This window comes from Thalia democratica, unplaced genomic scaffold (assembly GCF_965202585.1).
Source record: "Thalia democratica unplaced genomic scaffold, ktThaDemo2.hap1.1 HAP1_SCAFFOLD_276, whole genome shotgun sequence".
NCBI lineage: Eukaryota > Metazoa > Chordata > Thaliacea > Salpida > Salpidae > Thalia > Thalia democratica.
Window position 1 is genome coordinate 19,401 of NW_028139384.1, and position 23,439 is coordinate 42,839.

Here is a 23,439-nt window from a genome sequence, read left to right on the forward strand (position 1 = left end):
ATTTCTTTAAGAGTTTGCTTTTTAGTCAAGAAACCTGACCTACTTGCAGATTGTTTTTATCTTTCAACAATAGAAAAGCCGTAGTTTTACAATTTCTTATCAGTTTTAAAATCGTTTTTCTTTTTGCTACTAGTTTATTTGAAAATAAAGTTTTTGTGTTTAATTTATATTTGACATTTAGCTATACTACTTTGACTTGACCTGTTTGACTAAGTGATTTATTTACAAATCATTGAGTATGTTTTTCTATCATTAAGACAAAAAAAATATTAGTACTTTGTTTTTAGTCACTTATGTGTAAAAGTATTCGTTATACATGTTAGCTTCTATATGTAAGGCGAAGTTTCATACTTTCAATATTAGCAGGACTTAGGTTTATATTTTAATTATTTTACTAAAAGTTTAAGATCTGAATTACTTATTAAGATTTCGCATACAGTTTTACTGATATTTTCAAACTGTTTAAAGTTTAAAGATTTAGAATTACTTCAGAAAATTTTAGAGAGTTATGTAGTAAAAAGCTGTGTAACTTTCTGAAGTTAATATAAAAAGCTACTACAGAAAATACTTTAATATTGTACAAAAATTTTTTTTTGCTAACACACTAAAAAAGTCTAGTCACGCCCTTGAATGCTTTTAGTTAAACTAATTATTTTTGCTTGACAAACTTTTGAAATTTTTGTCGTACGCAAGTGAAAAATAACTATTAAAACATAAATTTTCTTGCTGTAAAACAAACTTTAATAGGTTTATATTAAGAGATTCACTAAATTTAAACATTAAATGTGTTCAAGTTAAAAATGAAGCTTCTAGTTTAAATACAGTTTTTAAATTTTAAAACCTTAAAAATACTAAAAAACAATTAAGTTCTAAAACTATGTTTTTAACGTATTCAGATATTTTGCAACGTATAACTAAAAAATTTGAAAATCATAAGAAATAAAAAAAAAACTATTATTGGCTATATTTAAAAACCTAAAATGTATTTAAAACTAAGACTAAAAATTTATTTTAGAAAAATGCTTTTCCAAAGTAAAAACAAAAACTTTAAGTTTCTAGCTGTTTATTTCATTAAAGATGAACAGGAAAACGGTGGGTTAATGTTAAAAATTAAATGAAACCTACCGTCAATTATAAGTTTTATATTTAAGAAGATTTTATCACCCTTGCTCGAATTAAAAACTTATTATATTTATATAATCGATAAGATTAAGGTGAGCGTAATTGTGACTACTTTAAACCTCTAAGACTATTTGAAAGATGAGTGCATAGAGTCATACTTTTGAAAGGATTTAGTTGAGGAGATGCTGGAAAGGAAGCAAAAAAAAGTTTAAAGATTGGTTCAGTTAGACCATTAGCCAAAAGAACAAATAAAGTAAAGACAACAAAAGCGGTTGAAGTTTGGACGACAGTGTTTTTAAACTTATTTTGAGTAACAGAAAAAAACAACTACTAAGTCTAACTGTAGTAGTAAAAGACAAGCGATAGTTGAGGTTAACTCACGATGTTCGCGATTTCAAAGAGTAATAAACAAATACAAACACTTTAATGTCTTTAAAAAGGTATTGTCCCGGGCATGACTTTAAACTGCTTTGGCGTATAACTCGATAACCGAAAGGTTTTTGTACACCAGGTCCTCAGACCAATTCTTTTGAGCGTTTTTTTTTTTTGTTATTCAGTAAACAATAATTAATTAGAAAGAGAAAGATAGGGCAATAAAAAATTAAGGAGTTTAAACATTCCGTACTTGAGCAATAACTTGAAGACATGATGCAAGGTTTTTAACGACTAAAAATAATTAAATTATAGCTTTAAAAAAACTATGTTTTTTGTAGTTTAGAAAAGTGCGTTGAAAAATCTTAATATGTATATTATCATTTACAAACGTAAAAAACTACTGAGGTAAAAATTCATTTTTTCGAAAACATCTCTCTGCTTATAATATTAAAAAATTTAAAGATTATTCTTTCTTTATTGCACTAGCTAATGTTTTCTAAAAAAATGAAATATAGTTATAAGAATTTTTTATTTAGTAACTATAAGGTAAGGTGTAAATTTTGAGTGTTCTTCATTATATATTTTATATGTATTAAGTTTAGTGTTGATATCTTTTGCAATTTTTTGTTTTTACTTTTGTTTTTTGAGTTTTATGACAAGTTAATATTAGCAAACTTATAAAAAACTTACTATTTCATTTGAATTTAGTGTTAATATATATATATTAGTAAATATTTATTTATTTAATTATATAAAAACTATAATTCAAACAGCTGTTTCACACATTGAAATGTAAAATTTCATGTGATCTTCAGTGAGTTGTAGTTTATTATAATAGTAAACAGAAATTTCGATTTTAGAATTTTTTATGGTAATTATGACGTAGTAATGGTACAGTTTATTGAACGATTAGTTGAATTTGAAATACGCTGTAAATGTTATTCTATGCTTTTTAGGAAAGTTTAAAAAGGTTATTTTGGAAAAAATGTTTTAAGCTATTAGAAAAATTTTTTAGGCTGTTGGGAAAAATGTTATAAAATGCTATAAAATACTCGTGTTTGCCGCTTCGATTTTATTTTGTTTTAATATTTAGTTGGTTTTAATTTTGTTAAAAAAGTATTTTTGATAATGGATGCATATGTTTTGTCTTTCGCTTTTCTTGTTTACAATTATAATTACAATTATACTTTTTTGTTTATAATTAAATAAATAAATATTAAGCTCCAATTTGATTTGTCGAGCACTATCGATCAGAACTTTGTATAAAACCTTTAATATATTAGTAAATATATATATATATATATATATATATATTATATATATTAATTCTAGTTTTTTTTAACATTTTTCAAATACAAACAGTATCTTTTTTTTAACGGGTTGACAGTTGACACATAGAAACATATTTCTGCTTAAGTGTGTTATTATGATGATGTTATAATTATTTTAAGTAAGTTATCAAATCTCTGCTTCCAGTATTTATTGATCTTCATAGGTCCGATGAAGTATGGTAACCCGTTAACACAAAGAAACACGTGTTAGTGTAATAAATTTTTATTTAACTTTACCCACAAACGGTCGCTTCTGTACTTTGTACCTCAACCCGCTTGGTAATATCTAAACAGCGGTTTCTCGTGAGTCACGAGTCGTGACTATGCCTGCCTGATTAGTCCTAATAAGGACGAAACCGGTCGTAGGTTTTCTCAGATGCTGTCGTTGTTGGTCGCGTGGTGGAGTGCATTATTTATTGTTTATGCCGCGAACATCTCAACTTTGTCGATGATGACCGAAATTAATATTGGTAAAACTAATCAAACGAGCATCACAGAATATAATCTCACAATAAGCTGACAATGTCTGAGACGTTTGGCTGTGAATGATTTAGCTGTGCCATTTTTTTAACTTTACTCACAAACAGTCGGTTCAGTACTTTGTACTTAAGCCCGCTTGGTTAAGATCTTAACAGCGGTTACTCGCGACTATGCCTGCCTAATGAGTCCTAATAAGGACGAAAGCAGTCGTAGGTTGTCTCATGTGCTTTTGTTGTTGGTCGTGTGGTGAAGTTCATTATTTATTATTTAGTGTAATAAAGAAAGAATACTGTTTAAATTTAATATTATCATATATTCCAGTGAACTTGTTTCGCTAGGATCTTCAAACGCTAAAATTTATGTTTTGAATAGTTATCTCTGCTTATAGCTTTCCTAGCAAACGATTGCAATGCTGATTGTAGTTGTGATGTGACCTCATGTATGGCAAAGTATGAAAACTCCAAGCTAAAATGAATAACTTTTATTTTTTTTGTTTTTCCTTAAACTTTTAAATTTTACAGTGTTTTTAGTAAACAAAACTATAGAATTTTTGCAGAACAAATACAATAAATCACATAAGGTACACACTTTTGCCTATCTTCAAAGTGGTTGATGTCTTATCTGTAATTTATTTCCCTTGTTATGATTGTCCTGGACATGACTTTAAACTGTATCCTGGTGTATGACTCAATAACCAAAAGGTTTTTTTGTACACTAGGTCCTTAGACCAAATATTTGAGTTTTTTGTTCAATAAACAAATAAGTGTCCCTGAGATTTAAAAAAATTAAACATAGTTATGAGAACTTTTTTTTTAGTTACTATAAGGTAAGGTGTAAATTTATATGTATTAAGTTTTGTGTTGATATCTTTTTCAGCTTTTTATTTTTTATTATAATTTTTTATTTTTTGAGTTTTATGACAAGTTAATACTAACAAACTTATAAAATATTTACTATTTCATTTGATTTTAGTGTTGATATATATATATATATATATCAACACAATATTTCTGTTCTGAAGATATGCAATAAGCATGGAAACTAAGTAAAATATTTGAAATATAGTTGTCTTTTATATTATAAATATAAATAAATAAATATATATATATAATAATAGAACTAAAATACACAAAATAAACTTTTGCTTGGGACAGCTGTTTCTGATTATTCAATGAAAAGCAAACTTGTAAGTACAACAATAAAATTATACAAAATTAGGTATTACGTAATAATAGAATAGACAGTTGATTTTAGACAAAGTTATTAACAGAGTTTTTAGATAAATTGTTTACGATAATATATGCAGCCAGTTTGTAATTTGTTTCTTTTGTTAAGAGATTAAGATTTAATAAAATATATAAATATTAATTTTAGTTTATTTATATTTTTCAAATACGAACAGTATCTCTTTTTTCCTACTTACAGTATTTCTTTATTGTAGTTGGTTCTTTATAGAACTTAATACATTAAATTAGATATTGATTTATTTGAGTTCACACTGGTGGCTTACACAAAGCACATAATTGAATTGTTGATGTATTTTTTGTTGTAGCATACTTATTTGGGGGTTTGAGCTTCATGATTTTCCTACACTTTCTGGTTTTTACTGTTGAGATTTTGACCTTGTGAGTGTTTGCCAAATGATGTGTCACCAGAGCTTTTTTTCAATAAAGGGTTAAGATAAGTTTTTATTTCGGTTAGTTAATTTTTTTTTATTACATAGACAGATTTAGTTTTATTTTTAGTTAAAAGGTATTTTTTTCTTAATAAATTTAAAGATAGGGCAGGTGGAATAACACTGAATGAGCTCAAATTCACTTGCTTGACTTCAGAAAACGTTAATTGTTGCAGAGGGGAGAGTGAGTAGTTCTGATGTTTTTCTACCTTAAGAAAAAAACTCATTTTTCACAGGCACACTTTATGTAGACTACTGTGATTGTGACTCTTCACATAATTTACTAAAACTTAGCAGATATTTGTTCAATGATTCTTTAAGAAACCTAATGGTTTAAATTTACAACTATTTAAACTTTGAAAAATATTTATTACAAATTCAAACAGTTACTAAATTTCACAGCTAAATAGATTATCAAGCTGTTATTCTATAATAATTTTTTAATGACTAACTATGCAAAAATTGATAAAAATAATAAAATTTACAAAAAAATAATAGCTTTTAATAATCAATAAACAATAGTTTTTCACTAGAAATACGATTTAAGAAAAATTAAAATGTTACTATTTATAGTACTGTTGTGATTGATAAAGTAAATTGCAAATAACTAGAAATCATTAAAAATCTATCTTCTCCTACATTTTTTGAGATAACTACCTTAAACTTGCAGGAAATTTTTCTTGAAATATTTAGAAAACTATGTCAGAACAAAACTAAAAAAAACAAAAATAAAAGTTTTATAAAAAAAAATATACAAAAAAGAAACCTTTTTTACTGTTTTAGTTTGCACCCCCCATAAGGAACCTATTGATGTCTCCGACTTTGAATGCTATATCTTAAACTGCTATATTTTAAAATCTGTAAAAAGCATCTTGTAGCTTGGTTAAAACTATAAAATAAGATCAAATTGTGAATTAAGTGATTAACCCTTCTATGCCCTTAAATTGAGTCAAGACGCTAACATAGCAAATTTGTACTATATAAAATTGTTTTATATCTATTGATTTGTTTAATGATGATTGTTTATATTTTAGATTGAAATTTTATGAAGTAGAATGGCAAATATTTATCAAGATTTAGATCGTCTGGCTGCGGAAGTAAGATAGTTATTTTAAGTTTATATTTTACATTAATTAAAGGGTTTTATTAAAGTTTAATATATCATTATAATATTTAAGTCAAAATAATTATCTAACCCTATATATTTATTAAGATAGTTCTTATAAATATTGTTTAAAAAAATCTTTGATAAAAAACTACATTTTTTGATGATTTGAATATAAGTTTATGATTCTTTGTTTATATGTGATTTATTGCTATTATATATCTCTACACAAGTTTTTATATTTTATAGTGTAAAAATTATTTAGTAAGTGACAACATGGAAAAAATAGTCTTATTTTTTTTATAATATTTTTTATTTTTTGTACTTTATTCTTTGTAATATTCTTTGAACTTTAAATTTTTCGTTAGTATAAACTTTTACGAAGACTTCATTAATATTTGTTTGTTTAATATTTTAAAAACTAGATTTTTTTAATTTTAATTTAAAATCTTGTTAAACATACAAAAATTCCAATTAAATAAGTTGTGGTGAATAGCATCTTCCTTAAGCTATAAAACCATACAAAGTGAATTATAAGGAGTTTAATTTTTATTATATTTTAGTGTGCTCCTTTAATAAGTACCTTTTTTACTTAAGTTTTAATAGAAAAGAAGGGTAGTTAAGAATTTTTAAACAAAAAATAGTAATGGGCCTTAGATGAAAATTTTATACCTAAACTATAAGTTGTTTATTAAGGAAAACAAAATTTAACTTAAAGCTATGGGGGGACCAATATAAAAAAAAACATTGACTCTTATTATATTAAAGCTTTAGTTATAGACTAGAAGCCTGTTTTTATAGAAGAAAAGTTGTCAATTAGTTTTTGTAAAAAGTTTCCAATACAAATGTATGGACCTAATTTTTACATGGCCAATTTTTTGTAAACTTAAAAATTCACTAAAAATCTATTTTCTACAATTTTTTCAAGCTTAGACCTCAAATTTTCATAAAACATTTAGTAGTTTTAAAGACTTCTAAACTAGAAACCTTAAACTTTCAGAAAACATTCTGTTAATAGGTTAAAATATTTCTAGTGTATGAATTTAAAAATTAGAAATAAAATCAAAAACAGCAAAAAATAGGATATTTTTTCAGGAAAAACTAATTAAATAAATAAAAGTCTACTAGTAGAATACATTAAATAATAATAAATTATAACAACAGACACACTGTTAAAATTTAAAGAAGATTGGCTTAAAAACATTTAAATGAAAAAAAAAAAGTTTATTCAAACAGTTTTTTTATTTTACTTCTCCTTATTCAATCTTTACAGTTCATCAACTTTAATTCTTTTAATCTTTAAATTTTCTTTGAAAGTTGTTAGGTGATAAAAAATGTCTGATAGTTAAGTTAAATATCTGTAAATTGAAATAAAGTTTTGAAAATTAGGTGGACCCCCATATGGTCATAAGTCAGTTTGTCTAAGAGCAAACAGCTTTAATAACATCTTTTTCAAAATGCAAACACATAATTGAATTTTAGCTACTTATATTTGAGATTTTGTTGCTCAAAAACTATGAAAGACTTTATATATTTTATTAATAAGAAAAAAGCACATACATAAATTTTATGATACTAACTTTAAGGTATAAGTTACAATAAATCTATTTATAAAAAATGTACTATTGGTCTTGATTAAAACCTTAACATTTTTTTTTGGTTAAAATTAGTTTTTGCTGACAAATGAATTTTTACAGTTTGTCTTAATTATAAATAAGTTTGTAATAGATATTTTAATCATATAAAGTACATAATTTGCAAGTTTTTATCAAACAATGCCAGTCAATAAATTATTATTTTTTGATTTTCTGACAGTCTCTGCTGGTTTGTATCTCTAGGATTTTACACCTTATTGTTTTATATCAGGGTTTCCCAAACTTTTTTCATGAGGCTCTCTCATAAAGAAATAAAAAAAGCTATTGCCCCCTCCAACAAGAAATCTCAAAAATAAAATTACAACTAAAAATGTCTAAGACTTTTTTTTTTAAATTGTCCACTCCAGAATATCTAGTGTAATTTTCAAATTATGTCCTTGTGGCTCCGCCTTTTACAGCTAATGGCCCCTAAATATCCTGAAATGTTCTATAATATCAAGTAAAAGTTTTAAAATAACCGTTTAAAACACATAAGACCTTTTTTTTTTGCTTTTCATCACTAACTCCAGAATATCTAATGTAAGTTTCAAATTATGACCTCATGATCCCCTGTGGCCACTTTACTTCTCACGCCCCTCTCCCCCTTTGCTGCTTATTGCACCCAAGCAGTCCACTTTGGGAAAGCCTGTGTTATTATCTTTAATTTCAAATACTATATAACATATTCAAGTTCTCTAGTAATTACTCCAATGTGCATTGTCTTGAATAAAGATGTTAAATAAATATATCTTTCTTTGTTGAGTTTATTCACAAACTAATTAAAAGAATGATAAAATCTGTACAAGAAAACATAATGAAAGCTAGGTAAATACTTATACATCTCCCCCAGATTTTATCACCAAGGAGATGAAACGACACTTCTAGCTAACAAAACAAATTATTTACAAAATTGCAAACTTAAATACAGTTTTCTGTGCTAACATCAGCAAAACAACACTCAAAACGAACGGAAATCACTAAAATGTTACAATAAACATAGTTACAATTTGTACAAAAACATTAATTTTAACAACAGTTTAAACAGGTTTGTATGTACCACTTTTGGCATCATAAATCTTTCTCCGGGTTCTTACACAAACGGAACGACGCAGTTCATTTTCTGGAAACACTCCATTGTCATTAACATTTCTTTCAGATACCCTAGATTTATCATTAGGGTCCAAACGAGACAATACACCATTTTTCTGATTTGTAGAGGATTGGCTTTCATCAGTGCAATTTGAGTCCTCAGGTGAAAGGAAGGTAGCTGGTTTTGCTTTGCAAATTTTGTCAAAGTTATCTCCAGCTTTGAAACGTATTCCTTTATGGGAGCGCACACAATCAAAACTTTCCTTGGAATCTTTTCTCTCATAGTTGCCAGAAAAAACCAACTTCTGCGTTGGTATGTTTGCTTTTCTAAGATAAGGGATACTATTTTGAGATTTGCAAACAGGAGGATTAAATTTTCTTAAAAACATTCGATTTCGTACAGTTAAACGACCTGATCCATCAATCTTGACAACATATTGATGATAGTCTTTTAGCTCTACTATTACACCACTTTTCCCCCACTTGTTAGGGAAGTTACCTGCCTGATTCTGTATCATGACATGATCAACCCAATTCAATGGTGGCAACAATCTTGTGTGCTCACTTAAATTCTAGAGACTTAACATAGGGAGACCTAAGAGCTTCTTCCTTTTTACTCCATGCGTTACGCCAAATGTTTAAGATCTGCGGGTTATTGTAAGCCATAATACTCTTCCTGAGGTAAGGCAAGGAGTCCTTTAAATTTCGTCCCAGAAGGATCTGTGCAGGTGATAGTTTGCATCCTGGATCAGGCGTGTTTCTCTGCGTAAGTAAAGCTTGTATTATTTTGTCATTATTTAGTTCACCATTTGAACCAACATTCTCCATTAACAATCGCTTAGAAGCCTTTACTGCTAATTCCGCCCTACCGTTTGACACTGGATGATATGCAGATGACATACGACGGTGTATACCCCATCGTTTCAGAAAATCTTTGGTAACTTTTGCAAGAAAACTCTGGACCTCCATCAGAAGATATTTCAACTGGAACACCAAAAGTCACAAAAATACAATGCAAAGCTTTACACAGCCCTTTTGAACCAGAATCATTTGTACCCAATTTGATTCTTTGTTGTTCTGTCCATCCTGAAAGTCTGTTGGCAGCTACAAAATAATACCAACCTTTGAACTGAAAATAATCACAAACAATTGACTCAAAAGGAACCTTTGGAATCAATGGTTCAATTGGAGGTAGGCGAGGATTGCTTGGTGCAATTAAGTTGCAACTATTGCAATTTTCCTGACAACCTTGAATGTCATTTATTATTCCCGGCCAATAAACAATCAATTTTGCTCGCTTGTTCATTGCAGTGACTCCTTGATGAGCAGAATGCAACACTCTTAAAACCTCTTTTCTTAATGATGGAGGAATAACAATTCTATACACATCATCCTGAAGTATACTGCTAGGTGATAGAAGCTTATTATGATCAAGTTCTTGTTTACGATCACCACACATAATGACCCCATCCATCATAAACAAAGAATAGCGAACTATCCAAAACTCATGCAATTCTAATGGTAGGTGGTCTTTGGTCTCTGGAAAACCAGCTTGAACATAATGAATAAGCTTCATCATTTGTTTATCTTTTAAAGTTTCTTCTTTAACTCGGTCAAAAGTCACAGCTTGAAAATTGTCACCTACTTGATTACTTGCAATGATACACTCACTGTCTGGCAAACGTATTCCAGCTAAAATTTCAGAAGCACTTATCTCAACTTCATCTTTTGTTTTATGTACGGTTTCCACTGGATGACGTGACATTGCATCTGGAGCAAGGTGTAGTTTACCAGGTTTATGTAGAATCTTGAATCGCCATAAAAGAATTTGAAATTTCATCAAGTGTTCTGTCTCCAAATAATTTAACCAGTGGTTTGTGATCAGTCAGAACCAACAAATTATTGCATCCTTGTGTGAAATACCGTGATTGCTCAAGTGCCCATACAATTGCAAGGCTTTCTCCCTCTACCGCAGCTTAATGTGATTCAGAAGGTCTAAGAAAGCGAGAGCCTGCTAAAACAATATGCCATCTGGTTTGACAACATCCTGGCACAGCAGACTTACAAGAGCAATGTTTCTGCGACAAAAAGTAACCAATACCAGTTGTAGACCAGTCTGGCTGTATACAAGTGGGCTTTCCCAAATCAAAAATTTGTATTCCCTTTGTTATGGCTGCAACTATAGCTTCTCTTGATTTGTAGAATGTATCATCTAGCTCATCATTCCAGTAAAATTTAGTTTTTGGACTTAATAATGGCTTAAACACAATCATCAAAGAAGTCAATTGGTTGTAGTGTGAAACTTGGTGTACTAAACCAAACCATGATCGCACATCTGTTATTGACTTTGGTATAGGAAAATCTCTTATAGCATTTATGAACTTTTCTTGTGGCTTAATTTCAGATTTCGTAATAGTAAAGCCAGCAAAATCTATTTCTTTTTGTGCAAATTGAAACTTTTCAGGATTGAGTACAACTCCATTTTTTCCCATTAAATCTAAATAGTCAATCATACGCCACCAATGATCAGCCAACTCGTCATCCCATAAAACAGTGTCATCAACGCATTTTGTCTTTCTAGGTATGTCTGTTATGATTTCATCATACCTGCGCGTATATGCATCTCCACTTGCCAAATAACCTTGTGGTGCTACTTTGTAGTAGTACCTTCCCCATGGAGTAAGAAATGTTGTGAGATGATGATCTTCTGGACGAAGTGGTACTGAATGAAACATTCCATGCATCGGTCACACTTTTCCAAGTGTTTGCAGGAATTTCACATACTTAAATGAATGGAGGCTTTACATGATGTGTTTCTCGTACACAATACTTATTTAAAGGTGAAAGGTCAACAACTCTTCTACAGCTACCATCAGCTTTAGCAACCACAACCATACAATGTACCCAAGTAGACAGAACACCAACTGGAGTCTTACCAAGCACACCTAATCGAGTATCCCTATCCAAAGTATCTTTTACTTCATTTTCCCAATGTTTTGGAATTGGGGAGGCAGTTAATATTGCTTTTGGAATGGCATCTGGGTCAATATGAATTTTCAAAGGTGGACCTGTCATTTCTGGAAGCAATTGGTGAGTACATTTATTAAATGTAGATGACGCGTACCTATCTAAAAGCCACTCTCTCATCTTTTGATTGTTTGCAGGAATGCAAGCAAATGGCAACTCCTTTGGCCTATCAGGGGGAGGAGTTCTAGGTATACAATCACAAGTTTGCAGTTCTTCATGGACAGTGCAGGATTCAATGGTCGCACCAATACGATGAAAATCATGATTTATTATGCCAAGTGTTATGCAGGCATTTCTTGAAAGAAAAAACCTGTCAGTACATGGGCTGATATATACCATTTCTTTTGCAACATGAACTTTACCTTGTACATCTTTAGCCATTAATTCCATAAATATAGCACCAGCTATTTTGATCTGTTCTCTGTTGGCCGCTAACATTTTCCTTTTAACTGGTATAAGATTTGACTTCTTAAAACCATGTTTGAGGTAACTATTAAGGTCCCATAAGCATGACTGTGCACCCGTATCTGTAACAACGTTAATTTTGCAATAATTTTGTCTAGGGCATTTTATATTCATCTGAGTGTATGCTTGTTCATCAATAGAAGCTTTTAATTGAATTGTTGGATGTTTCAGTGACACTGATGCTTTCCATCCATTCAAAACAATCAAAGACGTAATGATCAAGTTTTACTACACTATCATAAACATCAACTGCCTCATCAAAATTTTGTGTATATGATCCACCAACTAGAAGTGCATTCGTCTCATCTGCACATTTGTTGTCACCATGATAATCTTTTTTCCTGGATTTAATCCAGCATTGCTTACAAGTAGAACACTCAATATACTTGTTATTTTTCCTGCTCCAAATAAATTTTGTAGATGTTTTACTACATATATTACAAGTTATTTTAACCACTTGGCCATTTTGTAATTTTCCTAAAGGATTTGTACGAGGAAACTGAGGCCGTAACAGCAGGTTGTGTCATTGCATCACGTGCCATCTCTTTTGCTTCAATAAAACCAATTGTCTCATTGACATCTTTCTCGTCTAAACTATCTCGTCTAAAACATCCTAACACCTCTTTGCGTATATCCTCATCAGCTAAACCGGTTACCATGACATCTTTAAGGATAATGTCTGTGAAATCTATCATTTGGTTACAGCCATCCTTTGGGCATTTACATGTGTACGAGCATGTACTAGCTTTTCCCTTTAAACGGGCAGCAAATGATCTCGTGTTTTCAGTCAAATCCTGTCTTGTACTAAGAAAGTCTGATCGTCGTACAACAACTGAAACAGGAATAACTGCAAGCTTCTTGATCATCCTTAAAAGCTCTTGCTGACTTAAATTTACTACATCATTATGTCCCTTCAAAATGGCATCACCTGGATCTTTCTCACAGCACTGGTACAGTTGACAATGCTTTTCTACTTCTGTCATTTCCATACTGTCTTTAAAAATAGTCCACTTTTGCAAAAATATGTTCCAACCCTCTTCATTGCAGTCTCTCCCTATTCGAGGACGGTCCATTTTTGGAGGCTTTGGTTTTGAAGAATTTGCATTAATGTGAACGTTGTTGTGAATGATAAGTAAAGAAGCAGCTACAGAAGCATCAACGTCTGGTGTTTCATATGTGCAACACTCAAGAGGGCATTTAATCACAGGCATTGTAGATTCAATTCAGCTAGATTTTATCATAAATAAATATATCTTTTTTTGTTGAGTTTATTCACAAACTAATTAAAAGAATGATAAAATCTGTACAAGAAAACATAATGAAAGCTAGGTAAATACTTATACAATTGTGTTAAGAATTTCCTAGTTGAAATTAAAAAAAAAAACAGTTTTTTAAGATAGAAACTTTGAAGTGCTTTGAATTTTGTTTTAACTAATACTTAGCTTGGGTTTGAAAACAAATAAATCATTTAGCAATATCAAAATAATAAAACAGACAAAAAGAGTATTTCTAAAAAAAAAAGCTTAAATTTCAGAGTTTAAACAACCTGAAAATGAATAAAACTGTATTATGAATGAATTATCTGAGCTAATGAGTAACAAGTTCAATGCCAATTATGAATTTGTTTTAAAGCATAGTTGCAAATAATGAAGTCTTTTATCTTGTTGCTATAAATTTTTTGTTTAAAACTTTAACTTTAAGCAAAAAGCATGGGGATTTAAATTCAAAAATACATATTTTTATTTGGTAGTTTAGCAAATGATTATTTTTGTAAAATCTGGTTGAACTAACTAGTGGCAAAAGTATTAAAATAGTGTAAAAATGTTAAGTAAGGGTATAAGTTTAAACTAAAAACTAAAATTTATTATTTCATGTTTTTTGAATTCTTTTATATGTACCACTTTTTTTACTTATTTATTTATGATTTTGTTTAAAGTAATAAAAATAAAATATTATTAAACAAATGAACTAAAGAATATATTGCAAGTTTAAAAAATTGTAATAAAATACAAATGATAAAAATATAAATTCGAGCAGCTTTAAGTTTGATTAAAAATAAAGAAAAAAATACAAAAAAGTTTTGATTTTTTTCTGCATTTTTATATAAAGTAAACTATTTTTAGGAACTCTGTTAAGAATAAATATGTATTATCTGTGAAGAAAAACCTTTTTATTGTGTTGTTTTAAGTCAAGAAAAAAATTATTAGCAAAACTTATTATGCATAAGCTTATTAAGTTATCTTTAAAATCAATTTTTTAGGACTTAATAAAATCAGGTTTTTAAAGTAAAACTAAAAAAAAAGATGTGACAATATTTTATACTTTCATAGAAATCAGCGGGAAAGCTATTAGACCCGGTTGACGAACAGAGACTCAGGGACCACCAGCTGAGAAGGCTGAGGAAATTGTGGCTGAAGGACAGGTCCTGACCGCCAGAGAGCCCCTACAAGCCCCCAAGCAACCAGTGAGTAAAATAATAAAACCAATTTACCTGAAATACTTGTTTTTTTTTTCATTTTGGTATATACATTGATTTAATTTATAGACTATAAAAACCATAGTAAAATGAAATTTTGTAAATAAATTATGTTTTTTCAATTAAACTTTTATACTGATGATAAATCACAAGAATAGTTTTCTATTCTCAGAAAAACTTCAATTGTAATGAAGAAATGGTCATGCTTTAAAATTCTTATTTATTAACTAAAATTGTCAGTTTTGAAGAGGTACACTAATCTTGTTTTGGTTTTATTTTTTTAGTAATCCTAATCTTATTTTATGTTTCAAAAGTTTTAGGGTTAACCTGAATTTTAATGTTTTATGTTTAAAAGACAATAGTGTTCTTATTGTTTTAGATTTTGTAATTAAACTGAGTTTTTGAGTTTTTATTTGCTGTAAATATTACCAACTACGACGAAAAAGTATTAATAGTTGTTAAACTAAATTAATACAGTAAACCTTTCTTGTAAAGAACTTCTGTCTTGCTCGAACAAATTAAATATTTCCATCTAATAGTCTACTTATAAAATTAATTTTAACTTTTTTAACATAGATAAGTATACTGTATAAAACTAATATATTTTAAAGTATTTTGTATAAATTTCAAAAAATTTAGTTGTTACGGTTGTTGTTCTTTTAGTTTTTATCATGTCTAAGTAATTTTAAACCGAATTAAAGTTAGAGTACTAATATATTTACTTATTACATTGTAATTAAAGGTACTTAGCTTGGTTTTTAAACAGTTAATCGTAATTAAAAAAATAGCTTCTAAGTTCTATCTACAGCTTTTTCGATTTCAGTATATTAAAGTATTTAAATGCAGTGTTATATCGGTCTTATGAAAGTTGCAAACTGAAAATTTGAAATTATTACTTTTTATCAATGTAAAAGGTGAAACAAAAACATTACTTAATACTAAGAAGTAGTTATTTTGTTTTTAGTTTATAAACTACTCAAATTTTTGTAGTTAATAATATTATAAAAAAAATTCTAAATGCTTGATTCTCTTAACCCTTAACCTTGGATTGGTATTTAATTTTACTGGCTTATTATTATTATGGTTGATGTTATTGTTCAAAATACGTTAATAACTTAGTTTCATAAAGAAAAAAACTAGTTCAAATATTTATTTTTATAGCTTATAATGAAAAACATAACTTATAGTTTTGGTTAATTTTGGAATTTTAACTTGGTTTAAATAGTTCTTTAAAGTTTTAGCATTTAATATTTAGAAGATTTAAAACAGATATTTTCAAATTGAAATAAATTTGTTTTATAAAATGAACACATAAATTTTGATTAGTAAAAACATATTTACACATTAACTTTGTATTATTTCTTAATTTTTTAAGAAAAGCAAATCTTTCTAAAACTACCTTTAAGAGTAATTTAAGTGTAAACCATGAAGCCAAAGTATGATTTTATACTAAATTTTGTTGTTCGCACAAAATTTTTAATCTAGTACTTACTGTGAACAGCATTTTAAATTTTCAGTGTGATGACAAAATGCTGCCTTATTTTGATTTAATCCATACAAAAATAATAAATTTTAGCTGAAATATATATATTCTGCAGACGTTAATGGAGAACATTTCAAACAAGCTTTTCGGCGATTTGAAAACCAAAACCCTCGGCAGCTTTGTTGCGGCTCAAAACAGGAGTTACGGAAAATTTGCAGTTAGTTTTTGTTTGTTTAAAATTGTGAATTATTTGCCTCATAGGGGGACCTCTAAAGCGAAACCATTGTTTTTTTTACAGAAAATAATCTGTTAAAGTTTTGATTATTTCTTAGTAGAGTTAATATTTAGTTTTACAAAAAAATAATTTATCATTGTTTATTGAACGACAAAAATAAAATCGCTCAAGAGATTTGGTCCAAGGACCTGGTGCACGAAAAAACCTTTTGGTTATCGAGTTGCACAACACTTGGTTACGTTTTAATGTCCTGTCCAGAACATTTTATACATATAATTAATGATTATACTTAAATATCTTCTCTGTTTGGCATATCGTATTGTATAAACTATCTAAAGCAGGGTTTCCCAAAGTGGGCGATATCGCCCCCCTGGGGGCGATTTTAGTATTTCGGGGGGCGATAATTAGTAAGGGGGCGAAAGGGTGGGCGATAACTAGTAAGGGGGCGAAAAGGGGGCGATTTTAAAATTTTGGAATGTCTTAAATTTTTCCTTTTTATTTTGCTATTTTACTAATTTTAGCTTGCTATTAAATATTTGACCCTGTGGTAAAACTTAAACAAAAAAGTTTATTGTGTTTATGTAAAATATAGAGAATAAAATCAAGTACTTATGACTCCTACTTTCAAGTTAATTACATATTTTTAATTATATATTTTCTTATTTAACATTTACATAGGTCATAGACGATCGGAATTCTTTTCACTATTTTTCAACCTTACATATATGTTATTTAGGATCATAAATGGTTTGTAAAAATCTATGTTTTTTATATTAACTATCATCTCATGAAATTTCCAATTGTTTTTTGAAAAGTCATTAAGTTAGACTAAGAAATAAAATTATACAGGGGTAGCCATTTACCTAGAAAAACCTGTAATTTGACAATTTAGGCAATTTTTTTTTTTAATCTGGAATTTTTAACAATTTCACCATATTAAGTAGTAAAATTTCGGTTTGACACAAAAAAGCTATCATATAGATAAAAATATGGATCCCTTCGTGGCAGATCTTTTTGAAGTAAACGACTCACAGGAAACCTTCTCCGACTTACAAACTGACCTTGAACTTAAAGTAATTTTTTCCAAAAAACGAAATGAAAGTTTTTGAACTTAACAAAAACTAAGGCAAAAGTATCCAATCATTTGAGAGGAATTTAGATTGTTGTGTGTAGTTTTTTCTTCTAGCTTTGTTGTTGAGAAAGCTTTCAGTTTAGTTATCAACATCTTGAGCAAAATATATAATCTAGATATTTGTAAAGGAGGTGACTTGAGGCTTTATTTGACTGATTTAGAATCAGATTAGAAAAACTTGCAAGAATTCATGAACCTCATCCTTCGCATTTTATTTGAATTCAGTAGCAGACATTATTTTATGAAAGTTTTTTTATTTATTTGATGTTTTAAAATACTTCTTGTTTAACCTGGTTTGTATTGTATTTAAGTAGTCTTTTTATATTAAAAAATCTTTTAAGTTGTTTAATCTATAACAGGTTTGCTTAATGCCTAATAAATATTAATTACGGTAGACTTCCTCTTAAGTTCGCACTTTTTATTCAAAAAAAGTCCAAACTTATACTTTCTTAAATTTAACTTAAATAAAGTCTATTACTAACTATGTATTAATAAAACAAAAAATACACAATATGTAATAGCTTATATAGATCTTTTTTTTATGACTGTTTGTTTTATGTTTTAGTTGATTTCATGTTTATTCATAACGTTATTGCATATAACATGTTTAAATTTATCAATTTGTAAAAAAATGGTAATAATTTTTGAGTTTAGACTTTTTTATTTTGTTCAAAGTGCGAATTGAAGAGGAAGTCTACTGTATTTATAAAATGTTTTATGTTTTAAATATGTTAATAGCTTTGTTTTGACCTGGTTAATTTTGTAGTTTATATTTGTCGATTTACATTACACTAAAAGTTTTTATAGCATAGTGGTTAAAGTATTTGTTTGAAAGAAATTTATTTGACATATTTTTGTTATTACTTGTTTAATCTGTGTAAGTAAAAAACCTTGATAACCATTAAAGTTTTTATTTCAAAAATCATTTTTGGTTTTAAAAGAGTACAGATTTGATGTCTCTATTTGAAATGCTTCAACTTTTTCATTTAAAAGATTATTAAACTCAAACTTATTTTCTAACTTGATTTATTACTGTTAGAAAATCTATATATTAAATAATTTTAAACTATTAATACAACTGTTTTTTGTTTTATCTTATTTTTTAATATATTAGCATTTAGAATATGTTGTTTATCTTAATAGTTGAACACTAGCTTTTAGTTTTTCACTATTTTTTTCTATTAAACTATTATAGGCTAATAACTCGAGAAAAAATAAAATTAAACAGTATTAAATAAGCAATCAAAAAGACTGCTACAGTTACAAAAGAAAGTTTTAACACAATTAAAAGATTTTTTTAATCGATTACCTTCTGTTCACAGAATTAACTGTAAAACATTTGATTTTTTTAAAATTTAAACGAAGAAAAAAAATGTTAAAATTAAGGTTTAGTTTCCTAAAAGTTATTTTGAGTCAAAAACTATATAATGGTATTCTACTACAAAACATATAGTTTAAAAAGTTTAGAATTAAATTTTTAATTTTACAACTAACTTGCTTAAAATATATCTCAGCCTTGATATTAATAATTTTACTGCATTAACAGAAAGTAATGATAAACTCACTTTTCATGTGAGATAATCAACCAGTCGGTCAAACTTCCTAAAACTGGATCAGCAATAATGTTTTAATATCTATTTCATTATGTTTAAAAAAATCTGATCATTCTTTTATAGTTTTTTAATCTCTGGTATTTAATTTTAGAATATGCCTATTTATATAATAATTTAAGTATTTTGTTCGGCTTAAACAAGTTACTTAGTATTCACTCTAAGTGTCCGAAGTTCGTTAAATGAGAGATAGTTATAATGTCAGGTTTCAGTTAAGATTTCAGATTGGTAACTTACGGTCCAGATTCAATCAAATTTCGACCCGCCAAGTAACTTGAAACTACTTGTGCAAAATAAACAAAATTTAATTTTTTGATGTTGAAATTGTTTATGATTGTTTATGATTTTGAAATACACTTTCAATTTGGTTTTTAGTTACTTTAGTATTTCCTAGATCACAATAATAGTAAATCATTTTATTACAATTATGCTCGAGTTTTTTAGTTTTCTACATGTTATTTGTGTAAATTATGCAGCCCGCAATTACATTTTTTAAACGAGTTGAAACAAGAAATGATTTTTTAGTAAATATGAATCGCTGACTACAAAAGTTGTCCACCACTACCCTAAAAGTTTCATTAGTTTCAAAACAATTCATATTTAAACAGTATTGATTACTGATTACACAAGGCTTTTTAATATTTAAGTATTTTTATACACTTCACAGGGCTTATAAGAAAACAACAGTAACTTATTTTCTCAAGCCCTGTAAACTATTTTGAACACAGCCGAAAAGTGCGTGTATAAGAAATACCAGACTAAATTACATTTCGAACACAATTTTTCGGCTCAAAAGTTTGTACTTAAGAGAAAAACTACTTTTTAAAATCGTGGGGGGCGATTATTTTTTATATTTCTGAAAAGGGGGCGATTTAGTAAATGAGTTTGGGAAACCCTGATCTAAAGCTTATATTTAAGTTCCATAATCGATTTAGATAAAATAGCATACTTATCTTAACAGTTCTTAGAAATAACTAAAGTAAACAAAGTTTTATTTTTGAATGTTTTACGAGTTGAATTTACAACAACTAGAACAAGAAATAATGATGATAAACAATTAAGTTTTTAAATAATTATATTTACAAGTTTGTTTTAAAATATTTGTACTATGATTAATTAAAACGCGTTTAGTGCATAAAACAGATGATTTTTTGTTCGTGTTTTTATTGTTTTTTTGTGTTTAAATACTTTCAGTATTAAGCATTTTGTATTAAAAATTATTTAAACAGTTGTACAAGGCAGTAGTTAAACTTTGTAATACTTATATAATGTTAACTGTATTTAAATTGCTAAACAGTTATACAGTTGAAAACTCATAAAATATTTATTTCAAATTTACATTACAAGAAATAAGTATTTTAATTAAAAGTTTCAAACATTTAACAATTTATATTGTAAACACATTTAACTTACAAAATTAATTTAATATGAAATATATAGTTATACAAAGCAATGCGTGGAATGAGGTTTGTTGGGTTGTTCATGGCAGTCGGAGTTCCTTTCGCATACTACGGAAACTACAAAGCTGCCGTTAGTTGTATTTAATTCGTTAAACTTGTTATGTAAATTTGTAATGTTGTTTTTTAACAATTTTTGTATATCCTAATATAAAGTTTAAAAAATGAGACCTTCCTTGTTTGTATTTTTAATGCAGTTATTTATTTGTTATAGCATTTACCTTTTATAGAAACCAATGAAGTGTAACAATAATTTTACTTAAAATTTTTATAAAGTTTTGTCAGTTTTATTAGATTTTTTTTTAAAAGATTATTTTATTTTATTATTTTTCTCACATTATGTTAAAAATGTTTTCGTATGATTTGATTAACGTTTCATATTTAAAAAATTTTTCTATAAAGGTGTTTTGCAAAATTTTTCATTATAGATTTACTGTTCAAAATTTTAACAATAATAATCTTGTCAGAACTATGTGTTCTTAGCAGTTTGTTAAAAATATATGTTAAAACTTCTAATTTTTTAAAATTTATTCACATTCAATTATAAGTTGTTTTTAAATTTATAATAGACAACGTTTTTTACTTTAAACTAGGCAAATACTATGTATGTTTTAACATTTTAAAGTGTACTAGTGTTGAAATACTATCATACTGTGTAAGTAATAATAAAAGTTATTATTCTCTTCATTGTCTCTTTAGTACCATAAAAATATTTTATCTCTATTTTAATTGAATAAGTTTTTAAGTGTTAGCATATTCAGTAATTAGATAAAGAATTCTAATATTTTACCACTTTTGCAAGATTATCTTGCATGTCGATTTTTAAACACTTTAGTTAGTTCAGCCAATGAATGCACACTTTTTGTAAAGAAATGATTGAGCAACACTAGAATAAACTCAAGTACAAGTTAATATTCACCAACAGGTACCGATCGACTACGCGGTCGGCGACGACATAATTTACCCCGGGGACGATTACGTGGTGGGCAAGAGGTCGGACTTCAAGTGGGACCCGTACACCGCTTCGTACAAGCTCAAACCTTCCTGCGAGTGTTAGACTAAATTATTTGTATGTTGTTAAATTATAATATACGACTTGTTTTAAAGGTGTTTTAATCACTTGTTGAAAAGAAACTTTTTATTTTTATATTATTTTATTCATCGTAAAATCTTGTGTTTCTTGAAATAAACTATAATTTTTTTTTTAAATCTTGTTGGTTTTTGTATTAAACTTGAAATAACACAAAATATTATAAATTTTCTTTCGTATTGTAAAAATTTATTAAATTGTCAAACAAACTTTAACATTAACTTAAGGTTCTGCTTAGGTTTGAAAGTAGTAATAGTTTTATTCATTGGTTTTTTTAAATTTTAAGTATGAAAGAAAGTAGAAGTGTAAATTTAACATACTTAATTCTACAGCTTTTTAAACGTTGATTAAGATCAATTTGACAAATACATAAAAAAATTAATTTTATAGGAACTTTTGATAAAATTTTCTAAAACTTTTAAAGGCTTTTTTTTCAATATCTATTCGCTCATACATTACGAACACAAAATATTTATAACTACAAAACAACGACTTAAAAATAAAGTCTTATGGATATTGTAAGTTCTAAAATAAGCTTTTTTAAAGAAAATTGTTTTGAATAGAACAGATAATAGATGCCATAAATGGCAAAATAGATTACTTAAACTTTATTTTTAGTTTATTACGTTGTTTTTTTCTTTGTATTATATAAAAAATAATTTTTGATTTACTAAATTTTTTAATTAAATTGAAAAAAGCTTTTTTAAATTAAATTTTCTAAAAACAAATTATACAGTAATCTTCCTTTATTGTACCAACATATGTTTCTGTGTGTTAACGAGTTAACACACTTCAACTGGGTTCTGTAAAAGAATAAATACTGTAATGAAAGAATAGAAGCTAAAGTAGGTGTATACTAGTTTTAGCTTCTATTCTTTCATTACAGTATTTATTCTTTTACAGAACCCAGTTGAAGTGTGTTAACTCGATAACACACAGAAACATATGTTGGTACAATAAAGGAAGATTACTGTATAATTTGTTTTTATTTATATTCCAGTGAACTTGTTTCACTAGGATCTTTTGTTAACAAACACTTAAATCTATATTTTGAATAGTTAAATTTATTTTGTAAATTGTTTAATTAATTAAGTTACAAGTGTTAGAAAATTTATGTTCTAAAAGTCACAAGCTTAAAAACAAAGTTTTATAGAAACAAAAGTTAACTACAACACAAAAGTTTTTGGCAATCAAAACTCATTTAACTTTTTTAATAAAAAAATTTTCTCTTTCTATATTTATAAAGTCGTTTAAAACGCTTTAGATTTAAGATTGGTAAAAAGTTATATATGTATACTTTTTCTATTCACTTATTTAACAATAATCGAAGTTTAAAAATCAAACTACTTATATAAAACTACTAAATTTTTTTTTGTATCTATGTCGAGTTAGTGTAAGATATTTTTATAGGATTTTAAGCTCATAAAATTTGAATATCATCAATTTTTGAGCAAAAAGGCAGTTTTCATTCAGTTGTTTTCAAATGATTTTGAAAATAAAAACCTGTGTTGTTAGATCACATTTCTATTTACTTTTTGTTGTTAAGCATGTCATAATTCTATTAACATTACATGGTATATTCAGGGATATACGCGTCTGACTAAATCAGGCTAAATACTATTTTTTTGAAAAGTTGGTTAAATCTCAGTTAAA

General features: G+C 27.5%; 1 protein-coding gene across 1 annotated transcript; it reads left to right on the forward strand.

Annotated features, from left to right (window-relative positions):
• Positions 1–6,015: 6,015 nt before the first annotated feature.
• LOC145846090 (uncharacterized) lies at positions 6,016–21,903 on the forward strand. The gene is made up of 5 exons (XM_082953005.1): positions 6,016–6,080; positions 14,634–14,767; positions 16,378–16,479; positions 20,680–20,769; positions 21,622–21,903. The coding sequence occupies exons 3-5, from the start codon at positions 16,384–16,386 to the stop codon at positions 21,751–21,753; spliced, it is 318 nt and encodes a 105-aa protein (XP_082809131.1). The 5' UTR covers positions 6,016–6,080; positions 14,634–14,767; positions 16,378–16,383; the 3' UTR covers positions 21,754–21,903.
• The last annotated feature ends 1,536 nt before the right edge of the window (positions 21,904–23,439 follow it).

Coding starts and splice junctions, on each gene's coding strand:
- LOC145846090 (XM_082953005.1), top strand. CDS start 16,384: ATGGAGAACATTTCAAACAAGCTTTTCGGCGATTTGAAAACCAAAACC. Junction 16,480..20,679: donor GGAGTTACGGAAAATTTGCA/GTTAGTTTTTGT, acceptor TGAAATATATAG/TTATACAAAGCAATGCGTGG. Junction 20,770..21,621: donor ACGGAAACTACAAAGCTGCC/GTTAGTTGTATT, acceptor ATTCACCAACAG/GTACCGATCGACTACGCGGT.